The sequence below is a fragment of the Sorex araneus genome, chromosome 5 (genome assembly GCF_027595985.1).
Source record: "Sorex araneus isolate mSorAra2 chromosome 5, mSorAra2.pri, whole genome shotgun sequence".
NCBI classification, from domain to species: Eukaryota; Metazoa; Chordata; class Mammalia; order Eulipotyphla; family Soricidae; genus Sorex; species Sorex araneus.
The window spans coordinates 27,727,613-27,745,350 of record NC_073306.1 but is presented as its reverse complement, the minus strand read 5'-3'; the positions used below and the strand labels follow the sequence as shown (position 1 = coordinate 27,745,350).

The window sequence follows — 17,738 nt, the reverse complement described above, 5'->3', positions numbered from 1 at the left end:
CATACCAAGGGCCCAATGCCACTGTTTTATGACTGAGCTCTGCAGAGAGGCCAAATTGCCAAAACTTCCAGGTACACCTAAGGTTGAGAACTCTCAGGTTTTCTTGGAGTGGGGGTGGACAGCCTCCCCCCACCCTCCTGCACTTCCAGAAGCCTCAGCTGCCCCACCCACACCCCACAACTGTCACCATGTAGATTCAAAGCCAAGTTACATAACTTGGATCTCTGGAATGTGTGGCCACATTTGCGAAACACCTCCAAATTCTACAATACTGACGTCCCAGTAGGAGCACACCAAATTAGATGGGAAAGTAGCACAGATGCCAATTATGCTCAATAAACAAAAATACAGAAGGTTCACATAGCAGTGAACAGCTTAGTGAACACCCACACAAGAACTTAATGAATGGACCCATGGTGAGAGACAGCAATTTTCACAAATTTTCTTTTACTGAAGGACTTTTTGATAATCCCATTAACCATGTAGTTGTCACAAGCAATATAAAATAAATTATTTTGGCTTGCTGAGAGGGTAGGTTTGGGGGATGATTGGGAAAATGGGGATAATGGTAGATGGAAGGTCACACTGATGGTGGGATTGGTGTTGGAATATTGAATAGCTACGTCAACTGTGTTATAAGTAGCTTTATAGGCCATCGTGTTCAAATAAAGGGAAAAATGTTTTAATGGAAGAGAGTGCGAACGCAGGCCCCTACTACCATGTATCATGTGGTCTAGTTTCCCACATCTGGGGAGATGGTAGGGGTCAGCACATCTGGAGTGGGTAAGTCTTGCTCTGGGAAAACCGCCTTTGTGATCATGGTATCTCACCTGCAGGTAAGTATTGAAGGGAAAAAAATTTAAGTAAATAAAACAGGTCTTAAAAAATAACGATAATAGTACCAATAAAAAAAAAGATACCCAAAAAACCATGGCTGTGTGCTTTCCCGGGCATGTGTTCAGATGCTCTTCCCACAGCAGAATCCTTTAGTGAAAGTTTGCACAAGAAAAGGGGGGCTGGGGACGAGTCTCTAGTATCCAAAGCCAGGCAAGGACTTGAGGCATATGGGGAAAGTTCTCCTTGGGAATCCTGAGACAGGTTGCAGGGTGGGGTGTCCTGACTCAGTGGTCAGTCAGCACCTGCTGGGCACCCCTGGTCCTGTGAGGGGCACTGGCATTCTTGCTAGCAGTAAGTATTTCCATCATGGCTCTCACAGCTCTCGGTGTTGGGGGCCAAGATGTAAAGGCAGCTTTAACATGGAGTTTGGTAATGGTGAGACCAAGGGAAACACAAGCTGACTTATCCCCACTTGGAGGGCTTCCTGGAGGAGGTGGCAGGAACCGTGCAAAGAGATCAGGAGGCATTCCAGACAAGAGGATCGGTCTTTGTGAGGGCCCAAAGGCTCGGGAAAGAAAGTGGCACCTAAGAGCCACAGGGGGAGGAGCCCAAATGTTGAGTTTATTTGTATTTTCCACTCATGTAACTTTTGGGGAGACAATAGCGAACCTCCAGTTTGAAGCCTAGAAATGCCCCCTGGGTAGAGCCTTTAAACAGAGATGAAAAGAAGTGATGGACACAGGAAAGCAGTGGAGCAGAAGATTCTTTCTGCGGGAACTGCACACACTCCGAGGTCCGGACAGAGAAGCCGGGCTCACAGCTACATCCTGCTTAAGTCTGCTGTTGGATGCATCTACATTAGGAAGGCTGGTGCCACGCAGAGGGCTGGGGAGCAGCCCCGCCTGGCCTGGGAGGAGCAAGACCTTGGCACCTGGTACCTTCTGGGCTGACATGGTTCCCAGGGCACCCACTGACACTAGGCACCTCCTGCTGCCAAGGGAGAAGTGGTTCCAGATTCATCGCCACCTGCCATGGCAGTGCCTTCCTTCTTCCCATCTGAGGCCTGGAACTCTTTCTGGGGTTCTAGTCCTTTGCACGATATACAGCAAGGCTCTAGGTGATGCAGGATGGGTGGCATGGGCTTGGATGTGAGTAGGTGACTGTTCCCAGGGAGGTTTGTCTCTGCACCCAAGTGAGCACTGGCCACTGAAGCATCTTTCCATTGGGGGATTCCTTCCTGCTCTGCCAGCCCCGGGCCCTGCACCCTGCTCCAGGGGGATGACGCTGAAACTCACAGTTTCATTCCAATAGAATCAGCTGCCCAAGCAGAACTCAGGGTAGAGTAGGAAGGCCCAGAGGCCAGCGTAAGAGACAGTAGGAGAGTTCTGAGCAGAGGTGGGTACTGAGTGTGAGCTGAGGGGTTCTAGAGGGAGGATGGGAGGGGCTCTTTTCCTTTCCTTACAGATTCCACCCTCTAGGCCAGTGAGAGAGTCACAATCCTTTTTAGGGGATGGGAGGCACACCTGTCTGTGCTCAGGGCTTACTCCTGACTCTGTGCTCAGAGCTCATTCCTGGTGGTACCTGGGGGACCATACTTAGTCCATGGATTAAACCTGGGTCAGCTGTGTGCAAAGCAAGCACCTTACTGCTGCTCAGCCTGTGAGAGTCTCAGTCTTGTCTGCACTTTATTCCTTTATCTATTTTAATCATTGACATCTGGACAAGGTAGGCAGGTGAATCTCTGAGAACTGGATCCCTGGGCTCTTGATTTGTAGCATTTGCCAATTTCTGTGGTGCAAATCCTTCCACTGTGGCCTGTTCCAAACTGCTGAGGTATCACGGGATGCGCCGCTGGTGTGAGACCATCTCACAAGCTGCTCGAAGCAGCTCTGGCACACAAGGTTTTGGTCTCTACCTGCCCACATCTCCCTCTTCTCTTACTTTTAATGGGGACCACAGCTGGCCAGTGGTGCTTTAGGACACCAGGACCACACGCAGCAGTGCTTGGAAGCCACATGGTGCTGGAGATTAAACTGGTCTCGTACATGTTAGGCATGTGTTCTGCTTGAGTTAGTGTTACAGGCATGCGTCATATCTATATGAGTTATACAGAGTTATAGGCATGAGTTATCTTCCCAGTCCCATTCTCCCTCTTCTTTTTTATTTTAAATTTTATTTAAATTTTTTATTGAATCACAATGATATACACAGTACAAAATTGTTCATGATTGGGTTTCAGTCATATAATGTTCCAACACCCATTCTTTCACCAATGTACATTTCCCACCACCATTGGTCCCAGGTTCCCTTCCGCCCCCTCTCCCTCACCTGCCTCTATGGCAAGCACTTTACTTTTCTCTCTCTTTCTCCCTCTCTCTCCCCTCTCTCTTTCCTTTTGAGCTTTATGCTGGTATATCTCTACCTACTTTCAACACTCAGTTCCTGTCCAAAATAATAATTTTCATCTATTACTGTCATGTTCCCTTCCACACAGGAGTAAAAAATGAGGCCCCCATAGCCATGCCACCGACTCTGCACCAGGCTGTTTCCACTCGGGGTACCTCTGAGGGGTCGGGTGAGAACACTTCATGCCCCATGGGACCCAGCCCCGGCAGCCGACCTCCACTACCCAACTGCTGCTATGCTTCAGGCCACTTTCTGGACCATGCAGCTGCAAAGTGGCCATGTGACACATTATAAGACACTTCCTACCATATATATACCTCTCAGAGGGCCTGGCAAGCTACCGAGAGTATCACACCTGCATGGGCAGAGCCTGGCAAGCTACCCATGGCATATTCATATGCCAAAAACAGTAATAGTAGGTCTCATTCCCCTGACCCTGAAAGAGCCTCCAATCCTTGGGAAAGATGAGTAAGGAGAGGCTGCTAATATCTCAGGGCTGGGAGGAATAGAGATGTTATTGGTGCCTGCCTGAGTAAATCAATGAACAACAGGATGACAGTGATACAGTGATATTGTCATGTTGGTTTATTCTCTATCTTAACTGCCCTTCATTCACCACACACTCTTGTGGCAAGTTTCCAACCATTGACCAGTCCTCCTGTTTACTCTGGCCTTGGATATTAGGCTCATATTATATATATGTATATATTTTTTATATCCCACAAATGAATGCAGTCATCCTATATCTGTCCCTCTCTTTCTGACTCACTTCACTCTGCATGATACTCTCCATTTGTAAACAAATTTCATGACTTCATTATTCCTACAGTTGCATAGTATTCCATTGTATAGATGTACCATAGTTTCTTTACATTCTTTCTTCTTGACATATCCCCAACCTTTACCCCTCCCCCCAGGATCACTCAAGGGGATAGACAACATTTGGGGGTAGGTGGATGTCACTAAAGAATGAGAATGCCCTGGACTGAGGGATAGTACAGTGGATGCCTTTCATGCAAACAACCTGGGTTCGGTTGCTAACATCCCATATGGTCCCCCAAGCTCTCCTCCTGGGGAAAAACACACCAAAAATGGGCCTAGAGTGGACGATAGGGCTCAGTGATAAAGCATGTGCCTTGCAGGTGTGAAGTCCTGGACTCCTCCCCAACAGTGGAAGGGGTGGGCGAGCTAAAGAAAGAATAGATAAGCATGGGGGACCTGCCTTCTTTCTTTCTGCCAGAGGAGGATAGGGCTAGGAGGTTAACTTCACCAATTATTAGAATAACCACATTTGAAAAGGCACAAAGTCACCACAAATCCCAAGCCTTTTAGCTACAGATATTTTACAAAGAAAAAAACCTTTCAAGACATCTGAGGTAGAGCCAGAGCAATAGTACAGTGAGTAGGGCATTGGTTTTGTACGTAGCTAATTGGGGTTCGATCCCTGGCACCACATATAGTTCCCTGAACCTGCCAGGAGTGATATCTGAGTTCAGAGCCAGGGGTACTGCTGTGTGTGGTACAACATCCCCCTACCAAAATAACTCTGCCCTTGTTTGATACACAAAAGAGTCAGAACATATGAGACTACACATTTAAAAATGCTGAACTTCTTGACTTACTAATGTCTTCTTTAAACGGAACCTAAGATTAAATGGATTAAAAAATGTGAGGTCATGATGCAAATGCTTTGGACAAAGAGTGAAATCCACCTGAACAGTATCAGAACTTCTGATGTGTGCACATTTGCACAAAAGTTCTGCAGGGACTTGCTGAGTGCCCTGGGCTGCCGTGGCCAGTGCTGAGACATTCTGCCTTCTTCAGCATACTTGGAACTTGGAGGTCCCAGGTCCATCTGGTGGACACCAGCAATGCTGAGAGTCACGGGGGGAGAGAAGGCAGAGCCTCCTGCCTCTGCCTCTGCCACTTGTCAGGAAAAAAGTGACTTCTCTGCAACCTCGGTGGCTCTGAGCTGAGATTTTCTGTGATTGGAAACCCTAGAGCACTTGAATGAGAAAGCTCTTCTGGCTGTTTTCCTGCTTTGCAGTTATGGTGGTTATAATCTATTATGAACAAAAGGCATTCCATTCTGTGTGAACAAAAGGTACACCGTTTTGTGAACTTATTTCATTTTGTGTGATATATAGTTAGCTAGTAAATTGCTTACAAGGCCACTGATGACCAGCCACAGGCTGGTTCCGCCCCTTTCAGACTCGGGCAGAACCTCTGGGTTTCCTCCCTGTCTCCAACATACTTGGGACATGGCATGAACCTCTAGATTGCCTTCTTGTCCCCAAAGTGTTTGAGACTGGGATGGACTCTTTCCAACTTGTCTCCAACCTGTTGAGGGACAGCACTGCTGATGACCCTTGTCCCTTTGCCAACCTCACTCGGGTGTCACATTAAGAGCACCTGACTGTGGTTTCAGTCAGCTAGAGGTGAGTGTATGATTTGGAATATTGTATTAGTCATAAGAATGTTCTTAGTTGGATTTGCTTACATACATGATTTTAGTGATGATATTGTGTACATTGTTATTAAATAAATTAGAAGTGTTTAAGCATATCTGACTCCACTTGCCTCTATCGTGCTTGTGACTTTACCCCATGAGAAACTTATTGCCATGCTTCCTGGTTTTGGTTCTTTAAGGGTATCTTAGGGCCCTTGAAGTTAGAATAAAATCTATTTTCACCATCTCCTCGCCACATAACCACCACCACCACCACAGGCAGAGGACAGTCCTGACAGCAGAGCCGGGGTGCCCACTCCCTAGTGCCCAGTGCACTGTGCCAGAGGGCAAACACTTCATAAACTCTGTTAAATAAGTGCAGACAGAGGAGTTCTGGGTATGAGTGCATCACAAGCTAGAACCAAATTTCTGGGTTTGCACCAACTTTCTTTGCTTAGACCAGCTCCTCCTTTCTGAACCACAACATCCAAAAATGTGAAGAAGGCAGACTGGACTCTGTGGCTGTTTAAGAATGGGCCTGAGGAACAGTTCTCAGCAGCTTCATAGATTGGAGTGTGCTCTTAGTATCTACTGCTGGATGAAAAATTAAATCGACAGCCAAGATATGCAGTGAGGCCATTAGTCACAGCAGCATCAACACACATCCTTGGAGATATCGTGGACACTCGCTTTGCAGGGGTCACAGGTGCCCCATGGTTTCCAGCATGGGCTGAAAGTTGGGAATCACTGGCCTCCAGTATCTCCGAGTTCTTTGCATACCCCAGGCTTTGTCTGCATGGTATGCCTTGCACAGGAGTGGTAGATTTAAGCTTCCTCTCCTGCAGCATGGGTGCCCCTGGCATCATGGCCAGCCTGGCTGGTGGCACTACTCGCTCTCAGCTGCCTGGGAAAGAAGCATCGGGGAAGCTTAAGCAGCCTGAGACTGCCTGGGGTGCAGGGGCGACGTTGCTGGCAGAATGCTGACAGCCCGAAATGACACAGAACATACTTCACATGCCGAGTCTGTGGTTTAGTAGTGGCTGGAATTACACCCTCAGGGCTGAGCCAACATTGTCTGAGTCTGCTGAGTCTGAGCTGAGTGACTGCTGGGGTGACAACTGCCTTGAGTGTCCTAGCCAGAGCGTCAGAGGGGGGTAGAGCAGAACGGAGTAAAGGCAGAAGGTGGGCTCCCATCTAGAAGTTAGGCCATCCCGGGCAATCATTTATTCATTTCTCATTCATTCATTCCACAAGGCAGTCCATTGGTCATGCAAATAGCGCTCCCTGCAGCCTGGCATGAGGTCTGGGATGTACCGGAACACAGAGTGAGGCATGGGCTGACCCCTCTCTGGTTATGACCAGGCGGGGGTGCCTGCTGCCTTTTGCTGGGGAGAAAGAAGGAGAAATTGCTCAAAGCTTTCTGGAACAAATAGCCGTTATCTCCTAGAGTGGCTCACCAAGGATAGGGGGTGAACACTGGCAGGACCAGGAAGACAAGTTGCTCCTAGAGGAGGGACTCTGGGAGATGGGGCGGCCCTCTTGGTGGGGTCAGAAAGCCATGGGTTACTTGTTTGTCCATGTGGAAAGGGGATCTTTGAGAGGGACAGATGTGACGTCTTGTGAATGAAGGTTTTAGGAGGTGGAGAGGCTGGCTGGGGAATGCAGGGGTCTCTCCAGCTAGCAAAGCAAGCTGTGCTCACTGTTACCACAGGGAGGCCAGACCCTTGCTCTGAACATCGCTGTGTGCAGATGTTTTGAGAGGCGTCAACAGGGCAAGGGTCGAGGTAGGCATGGACTGGGGAGAAATGAGGTGCGGGGGTCTGCAGGCAAGGCTGTGTGCCCCCTGCCATCCTTGTGAATGACTGACCTGACCTGGGAGATGTGTGACAGGTGGGGGTGGGGGAGGAACACTGCAGGGGGTTGAGCAGTGCCCACTGGTGAGGCATCAGGCTAGGTGCTGAGCAGAGAGGAACAGAGGGCAGGGTGGGAGACGAGCAGCAGAGGAAGAGACTGCCCCAAACAAGGGCAGAGAAGGGACCCAAGAAATCCATGCTGGGGTACTTACATGTTCAGGTAACCAGAGAGAGCTGAGAGGGAGGGACAGCAGTAGAGGATGGTGGCCAGCCCCAGGGCCTCTGAGGTTCTCTCGCCGCCTTAGGTAAGCGAATGATGATCCCCAAGGGAGTAAGAGCCCCAGTTCACAGCCTGAAGACTCAGCCCACCCGCAGCCAGCTCTGCCTCTTTCCTTCCTAGAGTCACCCTGATGGAAACCAGGGCTTCTTAAAATATTTCTGCCTGAGACCCCTTCTCATCCAAGAAATGCAAGACGACAGGAGTTGCCAGTAACACCTTGGGTTCATTACGTAGTTGATTCCGACTCCAATTTTGATTGCTGTACATTCAGAGACCTCTTACAGTTGCCAATTTTTTTCATTCTCCCAGATTTAGTTACAAATCTCCATGTGGGATCATGACCTCCACCCAACTCCCAATTTAAGAAGGCAGGAGCTAAAACAGGGGCATTATAGCATCACTGCCTTGCCAAAGTTTTGGTTTTTTTTTCTTTCTCTTTGTTGATTTTGTTGTGGTGATGGGGGCAGATGGGGTACAGGGGGACTAAAAAAGGGGTGAGGTGGTTGGGTGCCCATCTCCCCTGCTCAAGTATTTCAACGCTCCCTGTTCCCTGAGTGGCATGACCCCCACTCAGCCTGGCGAGTGAAGTTCTGTACAGTCCCACTCCATCTACATTCTGGGTCTGGTGTCTCCACAGAAGCCCCAGAAACTAATAGCAATGATGACGCAAACCCAAGAGCTGCCATATGACCCAGAAATTCCACTTTTGGGCATCTACGCCTAGGACATAAAACACTCTCTCAAAGGACATATGCACACCATTATTCATGGGTGCACTCGGTACACAATAGCAAGATACGGAGGTTGATACCCAGGTGTCTAATGACATGAATGGATTATGAAGATGTGGTATATATACACAATGGAATACTATGAAGATGAATGACATGATTCATGAATGATGAATACCATGAATGATGAAATAATTTAATTTGCTGAATCTGATTGGAACAGGAAGATATCATGTTGAGTGAAGTAAGCTGGAAGAAGAGAGACAAACTCAGGATGATTTCAGTTATCTGTGGTATACAGAATACTGGGTGAGGAAATGTATTGCAGTTGAGGGGGGATGCCTAGATCACCCTTGACCCCAATGTTTAGAGAGGAGAAGGACAGAAAAGGAAAAAATCAAGGGGGAAAGAAGAGAACAGGTAATGAGTGAACCGACATCAGGGCTTCAGTTATACCGGTGACATGGGTGAATGGTATAACCATATAACCAAAACAGACTCAGCAACACTGAAAACATGAGATCCGGGCTGCAACCATTGAAACTTTGTAAAGTACCTGTCAAGTGGACAGGCTAGGATGCAGCAGGGGTTGGAGTGGGGAGGAACATATGGACTGGTGGAGGGAGATTAATGCCGGTGGTGATCAGATTGGTGTTGAAATATCATATGCCTGAAACTCAACTATCAACTTTGTAAATCTATAATAAAAACAAAAACAAACAAAAACACAACAGCACAGAGGCACACAGCTTTAGTAACTGCCAGCTGTGCTCCAAGACCCTGTACATGGTGTATCTTAGCTCATGGCACTGAGTCGTGAGACACTGACAGTCTTGCACTTCTCAGGATGTGCCACATCCTTTAGCCTTCAGATTTGGGCCCCCACGTTTTTGTGCTCTGGTCTCCAGATCTTTTCAGGTCTCTGATACACATTTAGGGAGACCAGTTTGTACAGGGAGGTCATCCCTTCAATGTGCTAGAGAGCAGACACCAGGGCTTGTATGCTCAGGGGACAGGGCCCGTGCAGGAGATGCACTGAGCCGGCGGGCTGAGTGCAGACACGGAGCCGCTGTGGGGCCCAGTATGCTCTGATCCAGCCTGGACTGGAGCTGCACCTGCTCCTGGACGCCTTCCCGGGGCGCCAGCCTGGCTGATCCAGCTATCTTGTTCCCATAGTCCCTTTACTGCCCACACCAGGCACCCACCACCCACAAGGGGACTGTCAGTGCGGCTCCCCCATCGCACAGAGCAAGCAGGAACCAGGTCCTCACTGATTGAGTCCCAGGCTGGCCAAATGGAAGCACTTGAGGACTAGTCTCAGAAAGAGGCCCCTCCTCCTGGGGAAATCCCTGATGCTCTCCTCAGAGCCGAGTGGACACTCACCACCTGTCCTGAGCCTGATGCAGGCCCCTTAGCCCAGAGAGCACCTTGGAGGATCCGGCCTTGCACACAGGGTGGATACTGCTTCCACTCTTTCTTCAGGAGCAGTCCGGTGAGCAAAAGTCCTCACAGAACCACAGAATGGGGTCCCAGCCACAGAAAATGGGGTCCCAGTGACAGGGGGCCCTGGCTGCTATTAGACAAAGTGAGTTTGGGGATGAACCTGCTGCAGCCCTCAGGTCCTGGGAGAGCATTGGGTGGGTGAATCCTGGAACCCCTTCTGCAATGTTGAGGCTACTGAATGCATGGAAACTTGGGGGTGGGATGGAGGGGAAAAATGTTTTGAAGGAGAGGTCTCAGATGTATGGTTTGTGAAACATCATTTCAGGAATCCTTCTGGGTTTTGTTTCAGCTCTGTCTAGCTCATTTGGCCCACTTTGGCCTAAACAGTTCTTTCTCTCCTGAGATCTAGAGGGACAATCCTAATCTCCCCCTGCCCCATAAGAGTGGGGAACCTTTCACCGCAGCACTGTTTACAATAGCCAGAATCTGGAAAAAACCCGAGTGCCCTAGAACAGATGACTGGTTGAAGAAACTCTGGTACATCTATACAATGGAATACTATGCAGCTGTTAGAAAAAATGAGCTCATGACGTTTGCATATAAGTGGATCAACATGGAAAGTATCATGCTAAGTGAAATGAGTCAGAAAGAGAGAGACAGACATAGAAAGATTGCACTCATCTGTGGAATATAGAATAATAGACTATAAGACTAACGCCCAAGAATAGTAGAAATAAGTACCAGGAGATTGTCTCCATGCCTTGGAGGCTGGTCTCTCATTCTGGGTAACTCAGGGAAGGGACCACCAAGTAAAATATGGTTGGAGGTCATGTGGGGGAAGGGTGATGCGGGCCGAATACAGACTAGAGACTGAACACAATGGCCACTCAACACCTTTATTGCAAACCACAACACCTAATCAGAGAGAGAGAACAAAAGGGAATTCCCTGCCATAGTGGCAGGGTGGGGTGGGGGGAGACGGGACTGGGGAGGGGGGGAGGGATGTTGGGTTTACTGGTGGTGGAGAATGGGCACTGGTGAAGGGATGGGTTATCGAACTTTGTATGGGGGAAACATGAGCACAAAGATGTATGGATCTGTAACTGTACCCTCACGATGACTCTCTAATTAAAAATAAACTAATAAAAAATAAATAAATAAAAAAGAACTATATAAAAAAAAAGAGTGGGGAACCTTGAGGGCAAAGACATAAGTGACTTTGAGCCTCAGTCCCCTTCCCCTGGCGAAGGAAGCCTGAGCACCCACCCTCTGCTCCTAGCCTGCAAGCAGGAGTGCCCCCGGGAGGTGGGGGTGGAACAGAGAGACATTGGGGTTAAAGCTAACAGCTTTGGACAGGGTGGAAATTTCCACTTCTATCTCAGCAGTCATCAGTGCTATGTGCCCTGACCTGGGCCTTTGGCCTCCAAAGGGCAATGGAAAGGCCGGCCCCAGGGCCAATCCCTGGCCATTAATCCCTCCTGCCAGCCCGAATATCCACCCAGCATGGTCAGACAAAGGACTGCCCAGCCCAGCCACTGTGTTCCTCCTGCCCCGGGGCTCCACAGAGACACTGGGCTGCCTGGAATCCAGGCCCCTGAGAAAGTTGCAGCGCTCATGGGCCATCTTATGCCCGGATGCTCAGCCGCATCGCGTTTGGCCCAGGGCCTGTGAAAAGAGGGCCCAGCCACGCTGAAAACATGGATTAGCCTGTGGGCCACCCCCTGACACTGGCTGGTTCTGCCATGGGAAGCTGGCCCAAGGGAGGGCCTGGCTAGGCATGGAGAACTGGAAAAGTTTGGGGGTCTCACTTCTTTGGCCAGCTTCCCCCCAACCATCCCTGGGACTATCACAGCCAACTGCATATTCAGGATCATTTATTAAACATGATCATGTCCCAGGTACACACCAACTAGAAAAAGGAGAGAAAATCTATGGCCATATCTCCCTGCACACTCCTGATTTCTGTTCTTTGGAGCCAGGCAGACTAGGACTGTTCGTGCTTGGGTGTGAGAATGGACAAGAAAATCGCAGTTGGCTGCAGGAGGAGTGAGGCAGGTATGTGGTTGAAGGCTACAGATGGGGCTTCAGCTGTGTGGGAAGGCAGAAAAAACACAGGGCTGGATCCTTGCCTGGGGTGAACTGCAGTACTGAGTGCCCCAGTTGGAAATATGTGAACCTTGGAACCATTCTCTGGTTCTGCCTCTCTCCCGCCTTATTACTGGAAATGCAGTGTAAGTCTAAGTGTAGTGGAACAACAACAAAAAACTCTCCTACTACCAAGTGCCATGTGGGCCAGGAATGGTCCTCTAGGATTTCACGTGAAACTCCTAGCATAGAGAAGGTTCATCACTGGCGACCGTCAGGCTAGGACACTGACCCAAGATTCCTCAGCTCTTGGAGCTGGACTCCCTGTGGCCTCAGCTGCAGTTGTCAAGCCTTGATGCTTAGCTCAGTGCCTGTGTCCAAGGCTCCACCAGGTTGAATCTCTTTACTGCCTCCAGAAGTGTGGGCCAATCATAAGTGTCTTGTGAGTGATGAGGGCAGAGCTGAGGCAGGAGAAGCATGACGAGGAGTCTGGTACACACCAACAATGGGATTGGAAATCAACCACTGTGTGGACTGAAGAGAAAGAAAGGACCCGCGATGATAAACATTTCTGATGGAGGTAGGGAGTAGACTGGGGAGCAGGGGTCTGTTGGCTGAGGTCTGGAGCAGAAGGGCGCAGCAGTTGTTGGAGGGTGAGTGGAGTTGAGAGTGGGGTCCAGTGGATGCTTGGCCTTTTACCCTGGAGGTCAGGAGGGTGTCTGGGTATCATTGTTTTTGCAGCTGGAATGGCCTGAAGAACTGGAAGAGCTTGAAGAGAAATGGCTTCTAAAGTCTGAGCTCTCAGAACAGCAATGGTGCCAGGGCTCTGAACCCAAAATGAATTCCAGCTCTGTTGCTTATGAAGTTAGGTCAATCATCAGCTTAACCCCTCGAACTAACTTTCTTTTGTTAAAGAGGATGATACAGGAGCTGGGAGTACAGTGGGTAGGGCAGGTCCCAGCATACACGGAACCCCAATTCCATTCTACCTATTCTATGACCTGTGCTATGCCCTGGGTAATCCTCAGCACCAAAGATCCAAACAACAACACATTCTCAGGTTCATGCATTAAACCTTCGTTTGCTGAGAATGTAAGTGGGGTCCCCAGGTCTCCTGAGCACTGCTTGGGAAGAAAAAAAAAAGGAGATAATACAGTATACAGTGCCGACCTTATAAGGGGTGCACACTTGAATGAGGCAATGTATATAATGTCTCTGTCACAAACTCTATTGCAGTGCTGGTGGCTGCAACTGCATTGGCTGAGACCAGAGCTGGCAGAGCGGGGCTTGAGATCCAGGTAGATCTGGATCCCGCTGTGGCTGGCTTTCCTCTACAGCCAAGGCCCTCCAAGTCCCATCAGCCCAGGGTGAGACAAGCAAGGAACCCAGGCTCCAAACTTCAGGAGGCCTTGGTGCTCAGTGTCTGCCCAAACCCTCTCCAACAGACACAGAACTGACGCCCTACTTCCTTATCTGACCCCTGAAGCTGCTCTTGGAGCATTTTTTTGTTTGTTTGGCTGCCGCCAAGGCAGGGCTGGTTCTCCTGCCACTCTGGATAAGAGGTATTCTCTACTTCTGGATGTTGGTTGTGGGTTGTATTTCCCAAAGTAAGTTTTAAACAAAAACTGCTATGAATCCCTCTCCCCGCCCACCCTCCTACTTCCAGTGACAGAGAGCAGCAATCTGGGCCAGAAAGCCCCCATGCAGACCTCCAGTCTGGGGTTTCTCTCACCCACGAATTACCTTGTGGAACTTGGAGGGCTGAGCAGGTCTGTGCTATGTGCATCTCTTGGAGCGTGTGCTCTTTATGTGATCAGGGGGGCACTGAACTCAAACAGAAGTGGCCTGGAGAACATTCTAGAACAGCTCCAAGTCCAAGTTAAGGATGGGGGGGGGTGTTGACTCTTGATATCAGTAATCAATTCTCTAGTTCGCAAACCTGTTAGCCTTCCACAGTTCCGAGAGTTGGGAAGGTAGCACTGAGACGAGACTTGAGTCGCCGAACATCCTTCCCTGGCCCTCTTGTCCATTGGAGAGGCCCTGACATCTCTTAGCGGGGACTGGCAGGAAGCTGGGGGTGGAGTCGGGCATACTAGAGGTGGGGAGGGGGGACCCAGGCGCAGAGCGGAGCCTAATGGATTTTGATTATCTGTGGCCAGGGGCAGCCAGGCGGCCCGCGCGAGGGAGGAGCAAGAAGTGAAGGGGGCTGAGTAGACGGGGAGGGGCCAGGGCAGGGCTGACCGTGGGGAGAAGTGGAGGGGATGAAGCAGGCGGGGTCTGGACCAGACGGATCCAAATGGATGAGACTCAGGGAGGCGCGAAATGTAGGTGGTGGGGGTCGGGTGGGGTGGGGTATTGGGGGGACTTAGAGCAATTAAGTGGACTGGGAAAGCAAACTCCAGGGGGGAGGGGAAGGGAGGCGCTGGCGACCGAGGAACGTCCGAGCCCCCTCCCCGGGCGGGGGGCGCGGGGGAGCGGACTCCATATAAAGCGGGGCCGCGGGCAGCGGTGCCTGCCCCCACCACAGCCGCGCCATGGACCCGCCTGCCGCCTTCCCGGGCTCCCCGGCCCTGCCGGGCGTCGCGCCGTCGGGGCGGCGGCGGCGGCGGCCCCTGCAGCGCGGGAAGCCGCCCTACTCGTACATCGCGCTCATCGCCATGGCGCTGGCGCACGCCCCGGGCCGCCGCCTGCCGCTGGCCGCCATCTACCGCTTCATCACCGAGCGCTTCGCCTTCTACCGCGACAGCCCGCGCAAGTGGCAGAACAGCATCCGCCACAACCTCACGCTCAACGACTGCTTCGTCAAGGTGCCCCGCGAGCCGGGCAACCCGGGCAAGGGCAACTACTGGACGCTGGACCCCGCGGCCGCCGACATGTTCGAGCACGGCAGCTTCCTGCGGCGCCGCAAGCGCTTCAAGCGGCAGCCGCTCCCACCGTCCGCCTTCTGCGCGCCCCCCGCGCCCCCCGCGCCCCCCGGGTCCTGCGCGCCCGGCCCCGCGCCGCTCCCGCTGCCTCCCACGGCGCTCCCGCAGCCTCCCGCGCCCTGCGGGCCCCTTCCCGCGCCGCCCGCGCGCCTCTTCGCCGCCGACGGCCCGGGCCACCTGCCGCCCGAGCTGGCGGGGCTGGGCGCCTCCGAGCCGCCGTGCTGCGCGCCCCCCGCCGCCGCCTCCCCGCAGCTCTACGCGCCGGGCCCTGAGCGCCTGGGGCTGCCCCCGGAGCCGCTCCTGGCCGCGCTCGGCCCGCTCAGCCCGGCCGAGCCCTACCTGAGGCCGCCCGGCTTCGCGCCCGCGCTGGAGCGCTACCTGTAAGCCCGGGTCCCCGCCTGGGAGCGCCCTCCCCGCCCCACCCCCCGCAACCCGGTCTCTGCCTCCCCCCCTGAAAGGTTCCCCCCTGGACGCCTCGACGTGCCGCCAACACGAGCTCACCGGTTACTCTTCGTGGCCCAGCCCCGGAGGCTCCCCATCTCACTCTCGGGCGGCCCCTACTTGCATCTCCCTCTGCGGCGAGCCCCTGCAGCGCGCTCGGTTTGCGCGTAGGGGTGCCGCGTTGCCGAGCTGAATCTCCTCTAGGGTGTTCTTCGGGTTTCTGGTGTATTCCAAGGCCCGAAACGCCAGCCCTTCCGTCTAAAACTGTCTCCACCGCCGCCTCCGGCTCACCGCAGCGGGTGCTCGCCCGCATGTCCTTGCTGATTCCCCTTCGTGTCCCCACGAACTAAGTTTCAATTCCACGTACCTGTGTGTCTCTGATTCTTTTCACCAAGACTCCCCGGCTGCCGCCCGGTTGTTCCAAGCCTTTCGGAGGCCTCGAGGTTCTCTGATTTCACAGACCAGTCACCCGTCTCTCCCCACTACGGACACCAAAGGGCTGCTAAACGGACTGTCCCATCGTGATCAGGGAAGCTTGGGACTCACTAGGTTATTACTACTATTTTCAATGCTGGTTTCATTAAAAAAAGACAAAACCTTCCTTTGGATTTGGTGTGCTGGCTTTGGGAAAAAGCAAATGGGTTTTGTTCAGATCTTTGGTTGTGACTGAGGACAGCTGTTGGACAAAAGTACATGAAATGAGGCCTGAGAGATAGTACAGTGGGGAGGGCATGCTCTCATGGTTTATTTGGGGGCCACACTTAGCAGTGCTCAAACCCACCAGTTTGGGTCTGATCCTCAGCACTGCAGGTCACCTGAGCCCTGCCAAGAGTGATCCTTTTTTTTTTTAACCAACAAACTCTTTTTATTTTATTTATTCATTTTTTTTTCTTCTTGGGTCACACCTGGCAATGCACAGGGGTTATCTCCCGGCTTTGCACTCAGGAATTACTCCTGGCGGTGCTCAGGGGACCATGTGGAATGCTGGGAATCAAACCCGGGTCGGCAGCGTGCAAGGCAAACGCCCTACCCGCTGTGCTATTGCTCCAGCCCCAGCAAGAGTGATCTTTGAGCACTGCTAAGTGTGGCCCCCAAATAAACAAGCAAAAAGTAAAGGTTCATGGTGTGGGATGAAATGGGATAAGGCTGTGACCAAGCCAGATGGACAGATCCAGAAAACACTCTTGCCTATGACCCCTGGTGCGGATGGGTAGGGATGAAGGATGCTGAGAGGAACACAGGTTCTGGCTAGCACACCTGGCTAGCTTACCAACTGGATTTGTGGCTGTGTGGGATTCCCAGTTCTGATACCTAAGGGAGCAAAGGCTCTTCTCCAAGTTCTTATTGAATTCCCCAAGCACTGGGCAGGGCCCTGGGTATGCTCTCACAAGGGGGCAAGCTCCCACCTGGTAGTTTACCTGTAACCAATAAAGGAGGCCCATTCATTGCGACAGGGGCTGTACTTATCCTCAAGGTGTGGACCCTGCCTACCTTAAAGGCAGCTCAAAAGGCAAAGACTCCCCACCGTAGGGAGTGGGGCCCCACTGCGGTTTCACACACACCCCTCTGCACTTGGGGAGCTTGACGCAGCACTATCAGCCGTTTCCTCATCTTCCCTCTATTAGACAGGCAGCTGGGCAGCTGTAGCCTGATTATCCCCAGCACCACGGACAGGGCAGTGCTGGGGCCTCTTAGAAATGCCATCAGAGGGGAGTGGCCTTAGACTCTGTCTGCTCTTTTGTATTAACCCACAGGCTAAGCACCAAGTTCCTTGGGGTTTTTCAAGTTCCTTCCTGGCCCAGGGGTCCCAGTAGGAGACCAGATTTGAGTATTGGATGCATCCCTCTCTAAGATGGAGGGTGGGGAAGTAGGGGAAAGCTCTCTGGAAGTAGGACTCAGGGTAGCCACAACCTGCTTAGAATGGTACTGGAGAGACTGTCTCCAGATCTGCCCTTGGAGCCCATCAGATTTCATCTGACCTTGGTGTGACTGCCCAGTACTGACTTTATAGCTGCTGCCTGACCAAGTTTATCACTCCCTTGAATCCCATGTACCCCTGACTTCCTGCACAGTGACAGGGTTTGATAGACCTTGGGTCCCTTCTAGCTATTCTCAGTCCTCCTGAAAGTGAACAGCCAAAGAGGCGACAGAGGTGGGGCGGGGTGTGTGTTTGTCGGGGGAGTACTTTCCTCCTCTCAGGAACCCAGCAGGGAGATGAAAATGCTGCTTCCTAAGATCAAAACACGTTTTTTTCAGCTCAGAGAACCTCTAGATAAATCTTTTCTTATC

The 17,738-nt window shown here is 51.7% G+C and overlaps 1 protein-coding gene across 1 annotated transcript; it reads left to right on the top strand.

Moving 5' to 3' along the window:
- Positions 1-1,556: 1,556 nt before the first annotated feature.
- On the top strand, positions 1,557-15,392 carry FOXE3 (forkhead box E3). Its single transcript, XM_055138399.1, has 2 exons — positions 1,557-1,771; positions 14,612-15,392. The coding sequence occupies exons 1-2, from the start codon at positions 1,557-1,559 to the stop codon at positions 15,390-15,392; spliced, it is 996 nt and encodes a 331-aa protein (XP_054994374.1).
- The last annotated feature ends 2,346 nt before the right edge of the window (positions 15,393-17,738 follow it).